The sequence below is a fragment of the Microtus oregoni genome, unplaced genomic scaffold (assembly GCF_018167655.1).
Source record: "Microtus oregoni isolate MIOR12 unplaced genomic scaffold, Mior012 000032F_ref0000030, whole genome shotgun sequence".
In the NCBI taxonomy this organism is placed as follows: Eukaryota; Metazoa; Chordata; class Mammalia; order Rodentia; family Cricetidae; genus Microtus; species Microtus oregoni.
In genome coordinates, this window is record NW_024543091.1 from 23788088 (window position 1) to 23810227 (window position 22140).

The window sequence follows — 22140 nt, forward strand, 5'->3', positions numbered from 1 at the left end:
TTGAAATGTCCTCTGCCAGTGATATTAGTCCATATCTCTTCAGTTTAGCCTCCAACATTTTTTTTGACAAGGGCAGGAAAAAAAGTGATGTTTTTACCAAAAGTCACAAGAATGGTCTCTACCCTAGCTGCTAATATTGTTCTCTCCTGACGCATCTTAAGCTGGAAGTTTTACATTGCTCTCCCCACTACTGTCTTCCAAGTTCTTATTAAGAAAGCTGTAAATCCCTATTTATAGCATTCAACCATTTTCCTAAGTCCCAAAGTCCATATTCTTTCAACAACTCACATGATCAGGTCTGTCACAGCAATACATCACTCCCTGGTACCAACTTCTGTCTTAGTTACTGTTCTATTGCTATGAAGAGAACCCATGTCCAAGGCTACACTTACAAAAGAAAACATTTAATTGGTGGCTTGCTTACAATTTGAGGGTGAGTTCATGACCACATGGCAGTGAGCAGGCATGGTGTTAGAAGCAGTAGCAGAAAGCTTATATTTGATCCACAAGCAGGAGGTCGGGGCAGGGGTGGGGGAGAGCAGTGAAGGGAGAGAGAGCAGGAGGGATTGAGGGAGGAAGAGATGGAGGGCAGGTGTGTATCTTGTCCTGATGTGGGCTTTTAAACCTCAAATCCCATCCCTAGTAACATACTCCTCCAACAAGGCCACACCTCCTAATTCTTCCCAAAACAAGCCTGCCAACTTAGAACCAAGCATTCAAACATATAACCTAAGGGTACCATTCTTCAAATCAGCAAAGATAGTATTTAGAGCCATCACTTATAGAGCTATAAAATGTCTTATGAAATCTATGCCATAAGGTATTAGGATATGTATGCTACATGTGATTTCCCACTGAAACTCAAATTCTTTTGTTTGTATATATGTGTGTACATGTTCAAGTATGTACATACAGGTACATGTACATTTGTGGGTATATGCATGTGAAGGTCAGAGGGACAACCTTGCCTGTCATTCCCCAGTGTCTCACTAAACTGGAACTCACCAATTAGGCTAGGCAGGCTAGCCAGCAAGTCCCAGGGATGACTTGTTTTCATCTCCCAGGGCTAAGGCCATGTGTGCCCCTTCAACCAGCTTTTATAATGTGTGATTTCTTGGTACCAAGCTCTCATTCTCATGCTTGTAAGGATCTTTAAATAAACCACTTGAGCTATCTCCCTCACCCTCAAATTCTTTTCGAACACACACCTCTTTTTCTTTTTTTATGGACTGCTCTTATAACAGTGGTTCTAGCTTTTGATATAATAATCACCCAAGAAGGAATTAAAAGGCAAAGCCCAAGGATTCTAAATTTGGATGATGCCCATGAAGATCATCTTAACAGGTGCAATAGATGATTCTGATCAATGTGTTGTAAAGAACATACTAAATAAAAGCACCACCCTAGAGCATACTGCCTCCCTGTTCTGGAGACAAGCCCCTTAAATGGTACTTGAAGGTAGCTCTAGACTTCAATTCTGGTCTGTCTTATTGCCCATGGTAGATTATATTGTCTTTGCTTCCTATATAAATATGCTGTTTGTTTTCTTCTCACTGAAACCTTATAGGACAGACAAGGAACTGTTTTTATATTATATGAACCTCTGAAGAGATACAAGTTGGGCATGTTGTAAGTACGAAGTATGTCTATGATATGTAATAAGCTAAAAATGTCTATAACATCTACAAGATTGGTACTTCTCTTGAGTTTTAATCAGCATGCTGATTTATCATGTTTTATTTCGATCTTCCAGCACAAAGTGTCAGGCTCCTAAATATAGTTATTCCAATTATCAGGTAGGAGTCTATGCTTAAAATAAACTCATACACATACAAGGCTCAAATATTATTGATAGGGGCCAGCTCAGATGGCCCAATTGTGAAGAGCTAGATGTCACTCTGGGATAATTAGAAAAGTTCTCTGGTGACCTGGGCAGATGTTCTTCCAAAGTAGGTCTGGGGCCAGTTTGGTTCAGATGCAGTCTTCTCAGGGAATGTGTATGCTGAGCAGAGTGCTGATAATAGTCATTCACCCCTATTGTTGCTTTTACATCCATGGATGTGCTGTTTCTTCCCCTTTGGAGCTAGAATGTGGCTACAGTTTAACCTACTGCTGTGATACCAGAAATGAGACCTCTATCTGTATCATCTACACAAACATGTGTTCATTTAATCTGTCCAGGTATTTACATGAAAAGAATAACAGGGAGTAAGAAAGGAGCTCCCTTCTACTTCCCAGTGATATCCTATCCCTCAGCTCCCTCCTTGCTCTGAGCTCCTAGCCTAGATGTTTACACTCTTCAGATGTGCCATTGTGATGCTAGGGCAGTAGCAAGACCAAAGCAAAAGGCAACAAAAGCAACTGGGACTAGGCGAACAAAGCAGCCAACTGGATTTAGTGTTGGCAATCTAATAAAAAATTAAGTATTTTCCAGGAGTCTAATTAGAGGGGAAAGATGCAAGCTCCAAGTACATTTTTAAGCTCAGGAACTCAAGTGAAAGCATGTGTTCATTTCAAGAACTAGAAATCAAAATACAGATATGTGGACTCTTACTGCCCACCAGTTGGCATAAAAGATGAACTACTAAGAACAAGCTGCCCTAGGGCTGCAACTAGATAAACCGTCATGCACATGGAATGAGGTGGAGGAGCCAGGCAGGGGAGCCAAATCCAGATCTAGGACTCGGGTGAATAGAGCAGGTTATCTGCAGCAACAAACTTGCACCACTAGCAAACTTTCAACTGCAAAGAGTAGACAGACAGCCTGAAAGTCATGAAGAGGGAACCTGACCATAGGATCTTTAAAAAATTACACTTCGGGAAATGCATATCAGTAGGGAGCTCGCATGAAGAAAGCTTGTCAGCAAGTAGCGGGGCCCAGTGACAGGAGCAGGATCTGTGTCCCAAAACTGACAGAGTGTCATAGGGAAGTATTAATAGGGCCTAGGCAAAGCTCTGGCATATGGGACACAGGAAGATTTATGCAGGTGGGTCCCTAGGCTACAAGTACCAGGCAAGAGGAAAACCACTACAGAATTTAAGAGCTATATGGGACTTTCATGAACAAGCTCCCAGTCATCAAGCTGACCTATCAGCAAGGTAGATTTGATACTGAGGCCCACAGAATAATCATACTGGAAGCCAAGTGGAACTACCCACCTGTCCCTACACCTTCACCCGTGTCCCAGCTTCAGCAGCAGAAATGGTCCTATCAGCGTACTTCCTAGGAAGTCATTGCTATTCACACATTCTACAGAAAGAGCACCACTGAAATGGTCATAGGTTCTACTGCCTTTCCTACCATGCTGTATGCCCTCATTTCCTCATCCCTTACTGCAATCATGAACTAGAGAAGACTAGGGCCTCCCAAGGGCTAGAATTAAAGGCGTGCAGCACCACTAGCAGCTTATTTATTTTCTTAGTCAGAGATACTAATGGTTGTCCATCGAAGGGGTGGGCTTGTCCTTGGATTTGGGGAATGTAACTCAAAAACCTCAGACTCACTGATTTAGTCCAAGTCATTCATTGTAGAAAAAGGAAATGAAGAATCAGAGTTAAGTAGCTTCCACAAAGTTAGCCGGTGGCAAGACAAAAAAAAAAAAAAGCACAAAAAACAAATGAACAAAAACTGAACTCCATTTTTAGGAACCAGGAAGCTTTGTAGAAGTCATCAGTTTTGTCTTCATTCTTGCAGCTAACTTAAGGGGCATCTCCCTTCTTTTTAATGTTATCTCCCTTAAGAAGTGATGTTTATTCAAAATTAATCCACTCATGCTAGACATCTTGACGTTAATCCAGTACATGGCAGGCAGATCTTTGTGAGTTCTAGTTCATCCAGAACTACATAATGTGACCTTATCTAAAATAATAATAACACCAACCCAATACCTAACATTTTTTGCTTTTCCCTTTGATAAGGTTTTAACAAAAATAGAAAGTTTTCTGGATTTTTTTCATGTTAATAATCTACTCATTTGACATGTTCTCTGGATACAGTATAATTGGTAGACAGTAACAGTAGCTGTTCATGAATGGAGACGTGTCTTTGAGCACAAGTTACTCTTAAGTAGCAGAAAATACTTGTTCACATAAAATTGAAAATGAAACTCAGACAAGCCTCTGGAAACCAGAGATGCAAATGTCTCCACAGATGAGAAAATTGTTGGACACGAATGACACTTAGCAAGGATGCTTTTCAGAATCAGCACTGCTCTCCTAGTTTAGGAGTGCCTTTTTCTAGAAACGACTGAGCCTATTGCTATATTCTGCTAAGTTGATTAATAAAAAATATTTATTACACAAATCCTTTCTGTTGACAAGTTAAAATGGAGTCTCATCTTTCATATCTCCCTGAAGATTGCCACCTTGTGAGATTGAAAATACTCATTAAATTCCATCAGCAGCGTACAGATGAGAGGGCGATTGTTTGTAAGCATGTGAGGAGAATCACTGGTAAACTCATTTGTTTGGATATCATTAACAGAACAATCGGTGTGGATCTCCAGGGGGTCCTCATGACCTTTGCTCGCAATCTCTTCATCATCCATCAAGAAATATCAGCACCTAATATGCAAGGCGAGACCAATTTTAAGGTGAGGTGTTAATTAACTAACGATCCTGGTTAATTTCTATACAAGGGCTGAAAATACCTCATGCTGTATTGTAAACAAGTGCTAAACCATCTTTTTTTTTCTTCTTGTAAGCAGTACACATTTTACAATGAACAGGGTCAATTTTGTAAGGTTCCCATTGAACCCGTTAGTTAAATTTAATAGTTTGAAACTTTTTCTTTGAAATATAGTAGACTTGCTTTAACTCCCTGCCATTTTGAGAGCCAGGCTCATAAGACAACACAGCTCTCTGATATTGGAGGTGAAGCTGAGACATCACAATGGAACCAAAATCAAGACTGTAACTAATTTATGATGTACCTATCTGTACTACACGTACATGTCTAGCTGAAGTGATTCCTGGGGAGCCTAGTTTATAAAGCCAGGTAAATACTCAGACCCAAGAAGAACAGTGTTTGTTAAAGAGAAGCAGAAGAAAAATTCAAGCACCTGCGTGGGCCATCCACCCACTCCATTTCTCCAAAGTGAGGTGGACCTTCACTACTAACATTTTTAAACCTCCATATGGACTCTAAAGATCCAAAGTCTCTTCCAAGTTCTAGGATGCAGGAGACAACTCCTGAAAAGAGCTGATGGTGTGGTCCTGATAAGCAAGTTTCTAATCTGACTCCCAGACTAGGCCTTAGCAGTACTTGAGTACAGCTAAGATCACATAATTCTAAGGAATCAAATGGAAATGTCATTTTTCTATTAAAGAGAAAACTCAAGCTTCATATAAAAGATTAATCTCTTTTTTAAAACTCAAGCTAGGGTTTAACCCCTTTAATAACAATGTTTCACTCTTCAAAGTGATTTAAGACCTAAGAGACTGACCATTGGTTTTCGTACATCATGACTGAAAAGATTTTAAAAATAAACTAATAAAATAACGATAATTTTACTTTATCTGAAATGAACAAGTTAGACTAAACTGGAGCTTCTCAGCATTTTGTGCTGCAGTCATATAGTCCAAGGACACCCCTTCTAGCTGCTGATCACTAGTATCCGCCCCCCCTTTTTTTTTTAAAAAAACCAAGTAATAGTCAAAGTCAACTTGAACTTTAGAGTCAGTAATTTTTGAAAAGTAATTTGTGTTTCATTTCTAGAGTTCATGCTAGATTCTTGGTTCTTCCTAAGAACAGATTCCTGGGCTCTACCCAAATTAACAAAATCAGAATCTTTGGTTTGGAGTAGTGAGGCCCAAGAATGTGTCTCTCCACAAAGGCTCGCCGCTGCATCACTATTTGCAGTTACCAAGGGATCTGCAATGGTTTGGATACAGTTTGAGTGTGGTTCCTGTGCTGGAAGCTTGGTCTCCAGTTTCCCAGTGATATGATATGAGAGGTGGTGGAACTTTAAGAGATGAAGCTAGTGGGGAATTCATTGACTAAATCTCATTTGGAAGAGACTAAAATAATTCTCATAGAATACTATTTCGTTCTTGCAAGAAAACAAGATTGGCCTCTTCTCAATTTCTGGGCTTCCTGACTCACCACGAGATTTCTTCCTGTTGAGTATAGTGCCATCTGCTATGAGGTGATATAGCTAAGGGGTCAGAGGCTGTATGGATAGTAATACCCAATCTTGGACTGCCAGCCTCCAAAGTTGTGAGCTAAGGAGACTGCATATATAAGTATGTATAATAGGAGGAAATAGGAATAACAAAAATAAACCCATACTGTATAACCAATTGATTTCTAAAAAGGCAGTAAAATAATTCAGTGGAAGAAAAAATAAAAATAATCTTTTTAATATAAAATGTTGAAACAAAAAACCTACAAGTAATAAGGTTGGACTTCTCCAAAGTACCCTTTCCAAAAGTACATAAGATGGATCAACAGCCAAAATATAAGAGTTAAAACTATCAAATGCATAGGAGGAAACACAAGTATAAGACTTCATGACTTTGGATTAACCATAATTTATTAGCTGTGATGCCTAAAGCAAAAGTGATCAAAGTAAAAACAAATTATTTGGATTTTACCAAATAAAACATAGAATATGTTAAAACATTTGCAAAGTATATATTTGAGAAGCCTATAGTACCCAGGGTTTATAAAAATGGCTTTATAACACAATAATAGAAATGCAAATAATCCAGTTAAAATGCAAGCAAAGAATTTGAATAGATATGTCTTCAAAGTAGATATACAAACGGCCAATGTCTGAATAAATGTTAAACGTCGTAAGTCACTAATGAAATGCAAACCAAGACCATACCTAGTTAAAATGGCTACAATCAAAAAGAAAGGAGATAACACACATTTGCAAAGACTTGGGGGAAATGGAAACTGGAACCTTCACATATTATTGTAAAAGAGTTTGGTAACTCCTTAATAAATTAAATATAAAATTAACATATGACCCAATAATTCTAGTCTTAGATATAAACACCAAATTATCAAAAATATATATTTGTACATTAAGGTTCACTGAAGCATGATTCATAATAACTAAAAAGAATAAATAACCCAAATGTATGTCAGTGAGAAAATAGTAAATTCTATTATAGTTTATAAATAATATTCATATAATTGGAATACTGTGAAATATTGTTCAGCCATAAAAGGAGTGATATGTTGACAGTACATACACCACAACATGGATGAATGTTGAAGATGTTGTGCTAAGTGAAAGAAACCAATCACAGAAAGGTAAGTCCTGTATGAAGTGAGCATAGATAGGAGGTGGGCCAGTGGTTGTCAGAGCTGGGGAAAGGGAAGAAAGAGAGACAAGTGCTAATGGGTACAAGGTTCCAATATGGGATAATAAAGACGCTATGAAATTACACATATTTGCCTACTGAATTCTATACTATAAAGAAATGTCTCATAAAATATGTAAACAATTCCTTAATACACATAAAGGAAAACAGGGGTGTCAGTTTTGTTCCCAGAAAACAATGAAAATAATCTTTCAACCTACTAGCCTGCTTTTTAAAGTGTCTTAGACTGTTATTTTTCTAATTTTTTCTGACCTATCATAGATTAATGTTTTTATCTGGTATACCAAGTTGACTAGAAGAATGAAATAAAAAGAAAACTGAAGATGTGCAGAATAAAACCTAATTTTTCACTGTTAGATTTAATGGATATAAAAATTCTAGAATATAAAATTTTGAGTTCTATCTCTTCTTTGTTTCTTTTGTTTTGTTTTTCAAGACAGGGTTTTTCTGTGTTACCCTGGATGTCCTGGAGCTCACTCTGCAGACCAAGATGGTCTCTAGCTCATAGAGATCCACCTGCCTCTGCTTCCCAAGTGCTAGGATTAAAGGCATGTGCCACCACCGCCTGGCTTCTAGCTCATTTTTTTAAATTCACACAATCAAGTCTAATAACCAGTAATGTGTGGATGGATGCCAGTGTGTGGAATACATTTTGAGTAGAAGGGATAAAAACTTGAGGAGTGGATATTATAAGAAATCTTTAAAGTAATAAATTTTTTTTGCTGTTATTCACAGACTACCATTGATGATATTGAAACCATTTTAGGAGTAACAGAGGAAAATAAAATGAGATTTGAAGGAGAAAAACAGCCCAAAGACAAGGAAGATAGCCTGTATGAGCCTGTTGAGATACACTCATCACCATGACTGGATGCCTGTCTAGAGAAAGAAAGAAGGAACAGTATTTCCTTTGATATTGGTATAAAGGTGGAGAAGTTAGTTTCTTTTATTTGCCAAGAGGGAAGTCAGAAAAGATTGTAATGTAATAGTCTTTAAAATCTTATTATGTGATGTCATTTATTCATTAAACAAACCTACTGGTGTTTCCACTTGTGAGTGCTAAGTAAACCCTTCCTCCTCCCAAAGTAATCAAACAGCGGCCTCAGAAAAGAAAAGGAGAAGGAAGCCTTTAGCTCACTCCTACACCTACTTCTCCACGATGTCAGTACTGTGACACTCTTATTCTTTCAGGAGTCACTTAGTTTCTGTATTTAAAACAATGAATAAATCTGAGCTCTCACTACTTGTCAAGACATAAATGTTTTCTACCCTGCTCCCCAAAAAAATTAAATCAGTTTTCAAATGATTCTTTATCATGCACTGTTTACATTGTACCAAGTACTTACTTGTTCTCGATTTCAGAGTAAGAAAAGCCGACATGAAGTTAACCACGGCATCGGAATGTGTCTAGGTGGCAGTATCTGCTCTTGGTTTAAAATGGTGTAACTAGAGCCCCTAGCTTGAATGAAAATCCCTCTTGCAAGCTTTCTGCATGACACAACATTAGGATTTTTACAAGCTGAATTCAAGTGTACCTTTTAAGGGGAAATGGCTGAAGTTCAGCAGTGCTGCCATGAACACTCAGCATTTGCTTCATAATTGTCTAAAAACATTTCTACATCTTCCAGCTTTCCTGAAGGGTAAAATAGGCAAGGTGCAGTACCAAAGTCACATACAGTTTTAAAGAACAGTCTTGACATCTATAAAAACATATAGACTTGGGAAAGGAGAGGTATGTTTCACCCATGGAATTACAATCATTTTAAACATGTGCTTCAGCCACAGGCTAAGAGATTCTGCAATAAAATTAACATTTCTCCATGTGTCTGCTTTTGTTTAGCCATCATAGGAAATATATTAATTAGCCAGGTTTCTTGTCTGTGCTAGGTACAGTGATGACCTCTTTTTCTTGCCAGATCTCTCTAATCCATACGAGGGGCCTATTGTCCAGACACTTGACGGATAGGAAGTGCTACATGCCCATTAGAGTCGCTCTTATATCGAAGCCAGAGCAACATAAGGTCCAGGAGACTCATTAGTTCACTGGCACAATCAAGTCCTGAGAGTAAATGAAACCCTCTGTCTCCTTATGGCTCTCATCTGCTCTGGACTTTAAAAGAAAACTGTCTCCGTTTTGTTCAGCACAGCAGTGGATCGTTCACATGGTTAAAGCCCTCCTCACAAAACCATTAAAGCCATAGGGAAGTTCCGAGTGTGGACTGTGATTAGCACTCCTGAGCCTGGAGCTGCTGGCAACAGCAAAGGAGCTCACTCTCCCGTACCTTTTTTTTTTTAAGCAACATGATTGGTTTTTCAAACAATGCCACTTGCCTCCTTTGCATACACCATTATTTTGCAACACAAAACACTTGATTCCAAATTCAGGCTTTCTCTCCAGATTCAGAACCATACTAAAGCAATAGACTGTTCTCTGCCCAAATACCTACAGCTTCAAAATGAAAGGCAAAATATCCATAGACTAAAACAATCACGTCAAGTAATTAAGTGGAAGAAGCCAGAGGACCAGATTAAATTAGTGAAATGTTTTAATTACAGAAAATTTGCAAAGAGGGATGGATAGTCCATTATCGTTCAGCACATATATGTTACAAAGATATTGTGTAGCTTGCAGACTAAATTCAGTTTGAAAACATATTTATGAGTGTACAATGTCTTAAGCATCCCAAATAGTCAAATAAAATGAATTGTTGAATTTTTACTGACCTCTATTAGTAAAAGGAAGTTTGGAATATGATGTGTCATTTTCTACTGAACAGTAGAGCTAATTCTGTAGAAGATGAGACCTACTGTCTATGATGACCTGCAGTGGAAAAGTGCTTGGGAGAGCATTACTGGTGCGTGTCTTTAATATACTGCTCATTTCATGTGAACTCTAAGAAACCAATAGGTCATACCACCATGCTGTCCACTGACCACTAGCCACTTACACTCGCCATTTACTGGACATTTAGTAGGGCTAGGTACCTGCTGGACCAGAAGCTCTGTAATTCTATTGCATCTTCCCAGCGAACCCATGCAGGTCGTTATTACTACCATCCTCATCTTACATATGGAAAAAAAGCAATATTTTCCCATAAACCCATGCTTTAGATTAAATGAAAATAAATTTGAGATTTTCTCCTTTTGACCATGACTTTAACATTTTGCATAAAGTAGAAAGTTTAATTTCACTTGCTCCATGTCATATAACACATTTGCTTTCTTCTACAACAAGTTCTAGTGTATGGCTTAAAATATAGGAAAACAAGTTAATTTAAACATCTCCTAATAATAAAATCAACATGCTAAGGCAGTCCTGGGGGAGGTTGGAACAAGAGCATTTGGAGTATATATGAACAAGATATATTCTATTCATGTATAAAATTTTCAAGTGATAAATATACATTTTAAATTAAAGTATTTGCTTACTTTGAGATAGGATCTCACTATGTTGCCCTGGCTGGCCTAGAACTCATTATGTAGACTAGGCTGGCCTCAAACTCACAAAGATCTATCTCTCTGTCTCCCAACTTCTGGGATTAAAGGCATGCACCACCATGACCAACAAATTTTATTTTATTATTGTTTTTTTTGAGACAGGGTTTTCTGTTCAGTAGCCCTAACTGTCCTGCAACTAGCTCTGTAGACCAGGCTGGCCTTGGACTCACTGAGATCCGCCTGCCTCTGCCTCCCAAGTGCTGGGATTAAAGGTGTGTGCCACCACCACCAGGTCAAATTTTATTTTTAAATAAAATCACTTTATTCTAATCAACTCACAAATAAAAATATCATAGAGTTACATTAAGGAAACCACTCAAGCACTTACCCAGTTCCCTCTAGTCTCAATGAATTTCTGAAGCAATGGAGCTTTGACTGGAGCTTTGTAGTAGTTTGAGTAAGAATGGCCCTCATAGGCTCATAGATATGAATGCTTGGTCACTGTGGAGTGGCACTATTTGAAAAGATTAGGAGGTATGGCCTTGTGGGAGGAAGTGTGTCATTGAGGATGAGCTTTGAGGTTTTGAAAGCCCTTATAAGGCCAGAGTGTCTCCCTCCCTACCCTCCTCTCCTCTACCCACCTCTCCCTCCCCCCCTCCTCTCCTCTACCCACCTCTCCCTCCCTCTCTGCCTGTGGCTGAGGATATAGTACAACTACTGCTCCAGCATCTGCCTGTGTGCTGCCATGCTTCCTGTCATGCTGATAATGGACTAAACCTCTGAAAGTATAAGCAAGCCCCAAGTCAATGTTTTCTCTATGAGTTGCCAAGGTCATGGTATCTCTTCACAGCAATAGAACACTGACCAAGACAACTATCAATTGCATTTCATCCTCCCAACTTCACAGCTCTCCCCTTTTTAAAAGTAGTAGTTTGTCTTTGTGATGACTATTCTAATATACTTTTAACTTTCTTTTCCTATACGTACAATAAATATATAACAAAAAATCTGCTTGTGAGTTGGCATCATCACAAGACATCACAGTTATGTGATCAAATAATTAGGGGGGAAAGAAAATAGTGTCAGTAGAACTCCCCTGAGGTGTGAGATCTGAGACTTTGGTAGGGAAATAAACCAGGAAGGTGCTGGAGTTGGAAATAGGGAAGTCACATCATGTAATTTTGAGAAACAAGTGTGAGATCAAAAAGTGGGACTTCTGACAAAATAGAGAATAGCTAGAGAAGGCGGTCGGTTGTTTCATTGGTAACAGCCTAAGAACTCTAAACATCCTGTTTTCAAGTGTGAAAATACACTTTCTATCATGAGTAATTTATTAGTAACCATCTGATAGTTTTAAGAATTAATAATCATTTGTATTCATCTGGCACCTTTCCTCTAAAGAGCTCAAAGCACTCTGCATTTGTTATCTCATTAATTCCCCACATTGTCCCTGTGGGGAAAGTAGTAAGTATCTTAACATTTAAATGTTTATCTTTCAAAATTTCTCAAGCATACATTAATTATATTTTCAAAACTATAAATGTTCATTAGTTTTATTTTACTGTTCCTCTAGCTTTAATGTGCAGAGCTCATTTGTTCAATTCCTCAAATGCACTAATCATAGTCTTATTTGGAAAACTATAAGGCAAGATCAGATCACATGAGGATGGAAGCTAGGAAGGGAGGAAGCATTTGCTTTTGCTCTTTTCCTTTCTAAGTTCTAACCAGGCTAGACCCTGCTTAGATTCCAAGATCAGACAAGACTTGTATTTTCAGTATGGTATGGCCATAGCCTGCCTTTGCTTTTCACACTAGAAAATGTTTGGCTCAATCCACTGCAAGTGCAAATGGAGTGGGATATGGATCCTTTCTCTTTTGTTATATGGTTTCCGTGTGCCCCCAAAGGTCTGTGTGCTCATAGCTTAGTCTCCAGGTGTAACAAAACTGAGAGCTGGGAGATCAGGATCTGATGAAAGACAGGACACAGGGCATCACCCATGGAAGAAGTTAATGTAGTTCTCCAAGGATGGACTTAATGTTTCACAAGAGCCAGTTGTAAAACAAGGCTACCCACGCATGCTCAACTTTTGCAGACAGCTCTTTGTTTCCCTTCCCCATTCTGTCATACAACCAAAGGGCTCCTAGTCAGATGCTGACACTATGTTATTTGGAGTTTCTAGACATCAGATAATAAATGAATAAGTATTTCATTGTTATAAAGAATTGATCCTCAGGTATTTTGTTATAGTAACACGGAACGGACCGAGACAGCATTCCTTTTACAGTCTAGGCCACAGATTAGTCAGCACTGTATGGAAAAGCCTGAGCTAGTAAACCAAGCTATTATTCATATCACTGTTTGAAACCTGATGTATTCTCTTGGAGCTATTGGAGCTATATCCCAAAGAAACACAGACTAAAGGGCCAGGGACTTTTTGCTCCAGCCCTCTGACTCTTTAAGTCTGGTCATATCTTCCACAGTTTTCTATCTAAATAAATGGCACATGGTAATACCTGCTCCTTAGGAAAGTCACAGAGACTAAATAGCCAATGTTGGGAGAGTATTTCAAAGATAAAACATTCTACATAAATGTTTAAGCATTATTGTTAGCTTGCTACTTCAAATGGAAGCTCTAACTTTGAAATGTGATTATACACTTTCAAGGAAAAAAAACTTCATAACTACATATATAGGTTTATTTTTCACTCTAACAATCTAACTCATGGTTGTGAAACTTTATTGCACTTGATGGAAGGCCTTGGCTTTTATTAGTTTTAAACTGCTGGTTTCTGGGGTATTTATGTAAATGAGAGAAATACACCAAAACAGTAAATAACAAGCATGTCCCTGCTATTTAAAAATCTGTTGTTAAAAACAACCTAAATATAGCACGGGAAAATATAGCTTTGATACAAATGCATAAAGTAGACTTGGGAGGTTTTGTTTTAATTTTTTGATGTGTTTGTATGTGTGGGAAGGCATCTTTGTGTTGCATGCATGTGCACATGTGTGCATACAAATGTAAATGCCAGAGAACAACCCTGAGTACTGTTGCTCAAGTTCTGTCTTTCTTTTTAAGGTAGATTCTCTCACCAGCCTAGAATTCCCCAGGTAGGGTAGGCTAGCTAGATGGCCAGTAAGCAGAGGTAACCATCTGTCTCAGCCTCCCCAGCACAGGGATTACAAGTGTACACCACCATGACTGGCTTTAAAAACAACAACGATGACAAGAACAAAACAAACAAACAAACAAAAACCCAAAACAAAAAAACATGGGCTCTGGGTCTTCATGCTTTCAAGTTAAGTACTTTGTTGACTAAGCCATCTTCCCAACCCTTGGTTTTATATTTTGGTTTTGGATAACTGATTTTCTCCAAAGCATTCTTTGCCACTCTATAACATTCTGCTTCATGTCTACAATTATCATTGTGTGCACACACAACACAGTTGTGTGTGTGTATGTGTGTGTGCCACCATACATACATACATACATACATACATAGAAAGAAAGAGGAGAAGGAGAAAGGGATGAGAGAAACAACAAGAACTGCAACAGCAGTAAAAAAACCAGAATGATGTAAATGTTCAACAAGCTTTTTATGGGTTATTTTCCATAAAAGACCTCCATGTAACCATTAGAAATCATAGTTACTATGCCTACCACATATTGTAGGTATTTATCAAAGAGAAAACTCTTGCTCATAGAAGTACATATAATAAAAATCTATAGGAACTTCCAAATAAAAACTGGAAACAACCCATTGTTCATGAACTGCCAAACAGGTGAAAAAACACTGAATGATATGGAACAATTGGATACTGTTCAGCAACGAAAAAGAGTGAAGTACTGATAAACTCAATTACATAAAAGAGTCTCTAGTTATACAGAATGAAGAATTTCAGGCAGAAAAAGTATATATTTATTTAGCATTCTAGGAATGATAAACTGTAGAAAATGTTTGCCTGGTTGAACTAGGTGAGAGGAAGCAGGAGGGTGATAAAAGGGTAAACAAAAAAAAATCTGGGGATGGTAGACTATTCACTGTGTTGAAATGCAAGTAGTTTTTGAATACAAGAAACATCACACTATATACTTTAAATTTGTTAAAGATAAACAAGACCACATACTGGTTAAGGTGGGTAGCATCTATTTAATCAGGATTGGACTAGCTATAGCTATAAGGTTTAAGAGTCCAGTGTGAACTGAAATCAGCTTTGACTTATAAAGAGGTAACTGGGCATTATGGGGAGAAAATAGGGAACAGAAAGCTGCTTCGTAGAATTAAGACAGGTAAAAAATAACAAGAAGAAGGGGGCTGCTTTACGTGAAACTCACTTATGAATGTAGGCTCCGCCCCTCCACAGAGTAAAAAGTAAATTCTTTTAGCAAACTTGAGTTTTCCCCAGCAGGCACTTTAAAGAGGGGTAGTATTACCTAGGGAGGGCTTCTTAAACACATTCCACCATTGACACCTTTTCACCCATGGAATTTTACACAGCTCTGGGCATACAGTTATATAAAACAGGCATGCCAATAAAACATTTACTGGTAACAAATCATAAATTTATATGCATATAATTTTGTCATTTATTAAAGGTGAGATGGATATGCTTGCATATTTTTACATAAAAAATTGTATCAGCTTAACATTTGGTACTACAAAACATACATCTTCAATAATTTTCAGAGTAGACAAATAACTTTACATCAGTACTTGCAGCACGCCGCTACTGCCAGCAGAAGAGACGACTGCAACAGGATCCTTCTCAGAACGCCCTTTATTGGAGCACTTACACTTGAGGTTTGAAAGAGGCAAGAAGACCCCGTCCCCGTGGAAGCAGAAGAATATATACGGTGCCAGACAAAGCCCTGACGTGTCATCAACCCAATGGCTCAGGCCAGAATGGAGCGATAAACGTGCTAAATAATGATTGGCCAGATCGGATGGCCAGATCGAAAGACTCCCCGCGCTGGAGGGGGGAGCTTGTGCGCATGCGCACAAGTTCTCTCAAGTTTGACCTGGAACAGCAAATGGCGCCCAGGCTCCGTGCCCACGACATGACAGCGCCATGGTGCGCGCTACATCTGACAGCGCCATGGTGCGCGCTACAAGTACTGAGAATGTTACTTTGCATAAATATGTAGTACAGAATGGCATAAGTATGTTTAGGACCAGTTCAGAAATTATTGGAAATTCTGTCCTAATGCCAAGCAAAAATTTATTGATTTTTTTTATGCAACTTAAGTCACACCAGGCGGTGGTGGCGCACACCTTTAATCCCAGCACTGGGGAGGCAGAGGACCTCTGTGAATTGAAGGCCAGTTTGGGTCTACAAGAGCTAGTTCCAGGATAGGCTCCAAAACTACAGAGACACCCTGTCTCAAAAAAACAAACAAAAAGGAAGGAAGAAAGAAAGAAACTTAAGTCAGCAACTCAAACTTTTTTTTATTTCAAACAGTATTTTTAAAAATCAAATACTCTAATACAATTAAATATAGAGATTAATTTGATACTTATGTTTTGATAGATAATAACAAAAATATTAAAAGTTTTTTTTCCGTAATTAAACTCTTATATTTCAGTAAGACCAGTAAATCTTGCATGCAAAGTAAAAATACTACATATAATAATCTTGCTGAGCTGAGAGTACTCTCAGCTACATTAACTGGCAACAGCATGGCTTGACAGTGTCTTGTGCTCAGAATCAAAGTGAAGTGAAGTTGTGAGATGCAGTGGGCAAGAACTGCCAGAAGCCAAGGTCATCCCATGCGGATTCTGAATTAATGTTTAGGATTTGCTACCACTACATTTAGTAATGCAACTCTAGTGAGGTCACAACTCAAAGATTAAGAAACTGGGATCCATGGGATGAAGTCTGAGGCTTACAAATCATGTTAGTGTTTGAGACAACATGGGCCTAAGTGAGAAAAGGCACAGGGATGCCTGGCAAGAGTTCAAGAAGGGAATGTTTGTCAATGTGTTTAGGGTTTGAAAGTCAATATCTCACAATACTGTTTTGTTGTAATGGGGAGAATATATTTGAAGAAATTGTCACTATTAATAATCTCTGTCTTCCCCCGCCCTTCTCTCTCTCTCTCTCTTTCAAGTTTAGCTCTATAGTTCAGGATTTCAAAGTCACAATCGTCTTACCTCTCACTGGGATTACAATCATGCACCAGTTTAAGGAAACATTTTAGAACAGCATGAAGACTGCCAATACAAGAAGCTAGGAGGTGGCTCAGCGGTTAAGGGGTCTTGCTGAACTTCCAGAGAACCTGAGTTTGGTTCCCAGCAATCACTTCAGACAGCCCACAAGTATCTGTACCTCTAAATCCAGAGGATTCAATGCCCTCTTCTAGCCTGTGTGACAACCTACATGTAGACACACATACACATAACTGATTTTTTAATCTAAAGAAAATTGTAACAAATTATGGCTTCAAAATATGTACATAGTATTACAATGTACACACACTGAGATGATAAGAACAACTACTAAGTGATTACTTAATGATGGGATTTTTTTTCTGTTCCATATTGAACTTGTGTGACATTAATTGGAAAAATGAAATAATCTAATTTGCACAGAAATATGTATGAGTGCATATATATATATATATATATATATATATATATATATATATGGTGTACTACCCCAAGTGATAATGAGCTATGGGTGGCAACCTAAGAATGCTATCAGCATCACCCAAGCAGCTAAGGATGCCACCAGAGAGTAGTGGCGGCATGTTCCTTAGCACTCTGGACACTGTTTTCATTCTAAGTTTACCATCCTTATTTACTTCTAGAATTCATGCCACACCATTTTTGTGCCATACCTACCCAAGCTAATAGAGACTGCATTAATGGACAAATGACCACACTCACTTCCAAGTATTTCAAAGCATACAATAATATTGGTGTGGTATCTGCTGTGAAACAATCCTTTTCTACACTATGAATATGTATTACTCTCATTGGTTAATAAAAGACTGACAGGTTGGTAGCTGGGCAGGAAGTTAGGTTGGAAAGTCAAACTGAGAATGATGAAGAAAAGGAGGGCAGTGTTAAGAGAGCCGCCAGTTGGCCTCCCGGGAAGCCAAACATACAACAGGACAAGTAAAGCCACAAGCCACGTGGCAATACATAGATTAATAGAAATAGGTTAATTTAACTGTAAGAGTTAGCTAGTAACAAACCTGAGCTATCGGCTGAGCATTTATGATTCATAATCAGCCTCTGAGTCAGTTATTTGGGACTGGGCAATCAGGACAGGAAACATCCATTTACAGATATTCACAGACATTGTACATAGTATGGAATATATATGGCATCTGCTTTAGATTTAAAGTCTTAGTATGTTTTAGGTTCCATTTGTTTTTATTAGTGGGCAATAACTTCTCTCTGATTATCAGTTTCCTAGTACATAAAATAGGAAATGTAACTGATATTGGTTTTCTTCTAGCTCTAGAATTTTATGACACTATGCTCCCATCATCAAAATATCAGAAAGGCAAATATGCCTGTCACAGAAGAAGGGTTTTTTCTTCTAGCTTGTTCTTTCATTTATTAGAAACAATGGATAAAAATATTTTAAGACGATTTTTATAACTGTATGCCTTCTTAATTTTCTCCATCTATTATTACCCAAAGGGTTGTGATTCTCAAAGGGTTAAATTTTTGTATTGGTCTTGAAATTACAATGCAAACATTTTTCTGATGGAAGCTCTCTCTCTCTCTCTCTCTCTCTCTCTCTGTGTGTGTGTGTGTGTGTGTGTGTGTGTGTGCGCAAGGAAAAGGATAACACTGGCTGCTGTTCCTTAGATGTACTGTCTGTCTCTCTCTCTCTAAAAGACAGGTCTTTCAATGGCCTAGAACTCATCACTGGTTACTCAGTGAGCCTAGGAACTCTCTTGTGTCTGCCTTCCCAGTTCTGGGATTGCAAATGTGCAGCCCCACCTCTTTTATTTACTTATTTTTAAACATGGATTCTGGAAGCCAAAGTCAGGTCTTTCTTCATGCTAGTAAGAAAATCCCTTCACCAAATGAGGTATCTCCCCAACCACAGGTGTTCTTTTGACTGAAGTCAAACACATCTCTCAACAAGAAGCTAAATACAATCCTATATTGGATGATGTCTTTATTTGTGGGGGTGGTCACTCTATATACTGTACTTTTATGGTGCAGGAGAATTGTCTGTATCCTGTCAATCATGTTATAAATAAACGCTGATTGGCCAGGCAGAAAATATAGGCAGGAAAACCAGACAGGAAGTAGAAATGATTTAATGAGAACAGGAGAATTCTGGGAAGGAGGAAGTTGATTCTTCCCACTCTTGCCCAGATCACCGAAGCAGCAGGATGTGATCTGCCCCACTGAAAAAAGGTACTGAGCCACATGGCTAACATAGAACAGAAAAATGGGTTAATCAAGATGTGAGAGTTAGCCAGTGAGAGGCTAGAGCGAATGGGCCAATCAGCTTATAATTTATGAAGACCTATGTGTGATTTTCTTTGGGGCTAAACAGTTGTGGGCAACTGGGCAGGACAAAAACCCCAACAAACAAGCAGGCCTGGCCCGTTCATGTTACACTTTTAGTTATTGTTAATCAACTAAAGTAAAGGAAACATTTTATTTCTAAGTAATTTTTTCCTGAGCTGACATAATATAAACACCCTTTACTTATATCTTGGTATAGTCATATGGACTAGAAATTAGAATAAAAATATTTGGCATTTTTGTTCCAGTACAAATCAGAGCATACCTTCCTTTTATCTCTGCTTTTTAGTGACAGAATGAAGAGCTGAAGTGCTAGCTCTGACCAGTATCAAAAAGGAGAATGATATATTTGGTAACATTCTACTTTGCTATGTAATTGACCCAGTCCCTAATGACTACATCTAAAAGATGTGTAACAATGATGGTAAAACTAGTTCTGCCTGGCATTCTACTCCCATCTTCTAATAACATCCTACCATGTCCCTGTGTATTCTGGGCCGCATCTTCTACAAGCAGGCACAAGGAACTGTTCTGACATCCATGGACCAAAGCCTGAGGAAGGAGCTGGGAGGAAGACAATTCTCTATCAGTCTGTGAGAATCAACCTGATCTGTCATGATACAAATTATACCTAAAATACTTCCTTTTTTCCCACTGTGTAGCCCTGGCTAGCCTGAAACTTGCTTTGTAGACTAGGCTGGCTTTGAACCCACAGAGATATACTTGCCTCTGCTTCTGGAATACTGGGATTAAAAACATGCACTATCATGCCTGAAACTCTTTCTTAACCTCACTGACAAGACAGAAATTGCCCTTTATAAATGATTCATGATCTGTTCAGAGAGTCTTGGCATTAAACCCAGGAAGACAAAAACAATATTGACTTTTAAACCTACTTAGGAACACTTTTCTTAAGATTACTTCATAGAGTTTTATTTTTTTTCTAGTTATAAAAGTCTGTGTATATTATTTTTAAAAAAACACAGAGTGTCACATAGCTTCTTCAAAACCTAAAAAATAGAAAATCATAAAAATTTTAATAACTACTGTCAAAATTCTAGACTGTATCTATTCTCAGGGCCTAGGGCCTCTACACTGCATTCCACTCCTTAGTAGCCAATCACTACCTTGTAGCATTCAAATCTTCATTCAGCTTTCACCAGACCAGGTAGCCACCTAACATAGTACTAATACTACTCTGTTTCTTTACCATACTTTCTTTTTCTACAGGGTACCTGATAATCACATGTCATATTATATATTACAAAATAGACTTGTTTTTATTGTCTATCTCACCCAACAGATTATAAGCTTGAATATATATATATATATATACAAACATGTATATACATATACATCTTCTAGAACATTACTTATTAATAGGATACTTAATTAATACATAGCACATTTGTACTTTCAAAAAATATTTGTTGAGTTTCTATATAATGATTTATTCTTCATGTATAAAATGTTTTAAATAGGATCATACCTAACACACTGTTTTTCAGACACTTTCCTTTAGGAATAAATTATAAAGTCAGAGCTAAACAAAAAATCAGTGCATAAGATGTATGCTACTCTTGCAGAGGACCTGAGTTTAGTTCCAAGTACCCACTCTAGGCAGCCTACAATGGCCTCTAACTACAGTTCCGGGGGATATAATGCCGTCTTCTGGCTTCCTTGGGTAGCCACTCTCAAATGTATGCACACATATGCAGATACATAAATTTTTAAAAACTAATTATGAAATCACATCAGAAATCCTTACCTACTAAGGTTTTAGTAACAGTACAATGAGTATTTTAAAGCTCTTGCTGTCATTCCAGTACACATGGATTTACTGCATCATGTCAGTGTTAACTAACTAAGAAGGTTATTAAACAATATGAGAAATGCCTAATATTTATATGCTTCCAAAGTATTTTCACATCTTATTTGAGTCTTATAATAAACTCAAGGTAAGAAACCACAAACTTGAAGAGTTTAAATTCTTGCTGCCCTAAGGAGTAAAACTAGAAATATGGCGTCTAGATGCAAGGCTGGGTTCTTTGTGTCTGAAGCCTGGGCTTTTCAGTGTACCATCATTTTACAGATAAATGATTCATGCTTAAACAGGGGGATGTGGTGGGCTCATAATTTCCTTAAGAGGTAGAGTCCTTGACTAATAAATATGAAGTCCTGGGCCCAACCCTAGGACACACAGAGAGAGAATACTTAGATAGAAACCTGAGAAACTCCTGAGCCCCTGCCCAAAGCTCTTAACTACACTATCTCTCAATTATATGCTGGCTCAGTAACTAGAAGGAAAAAAGTCCTAAATGACACAGAGTTAAAATAGCAACTGATACACAATGCTACACTTTTCTAAAGATTCCACAGTATATGTGACTGGTTCTGCAAAGTGCCAACTTGACGCTTGCAATCCTCAGCTTATTTGATGTAGTTGGGAAGCAAATGAGATTCCAGTACCCCTGTTGTGCATAGGTGCGCAAAGAGCTTTCCTGCATGGCAGGGAAGTGCCCTATATTTACAGTATTTGATCCAGTTTAACAGTAAGATTAAATGTTAAAATTAGCCTTATAAAGGTTTTCACCCTAGTTCACACAAAAACAAGATTCTGAGATTATGACTTGCAAGTTTTCATGAGTTGATTTATCTGAATAAACCTGTGAAGTTTTGAACCATTAAGCATTCGATTTAGAACAAAAAGTAGTGTGCAGAAGAATAAACTGAGAAATGGAGCAGATTTGTTTCCTGTAATAATTATGAACAATATCTCAAACTCAGCATCCTTGGACCACTGAGCTGTGTAGGATGAATGTGCTAATTAATCAATTACTACCCAACAATGTACCCTGTTTATTTACT

General features: G+C 38.0%; 1 protein-coding gene across 1 annotated transcript in view; it reads left to right on the plus strand.

The window, feature by feature from the left end:
• The window catches only part of Iqch (IQ motif containing H), a 130473-nt gene extending 125906 nt beyond the window's left edge, over positions 1 to 4567 (plus strand). The window contains exon 12 of the mRNA XM_041679379.1: positions 4484 to 4567. Coding sequence (XP_041535313.1) covers positions 4484 to 4567 — 84 coding nt within the window. The remainder of the gene's footprint in view (positions 1 to 4483) is intronic.
• The last annotated feature ends 17573 nt before the right edge of the window (positions 4568 to 22140 follow it).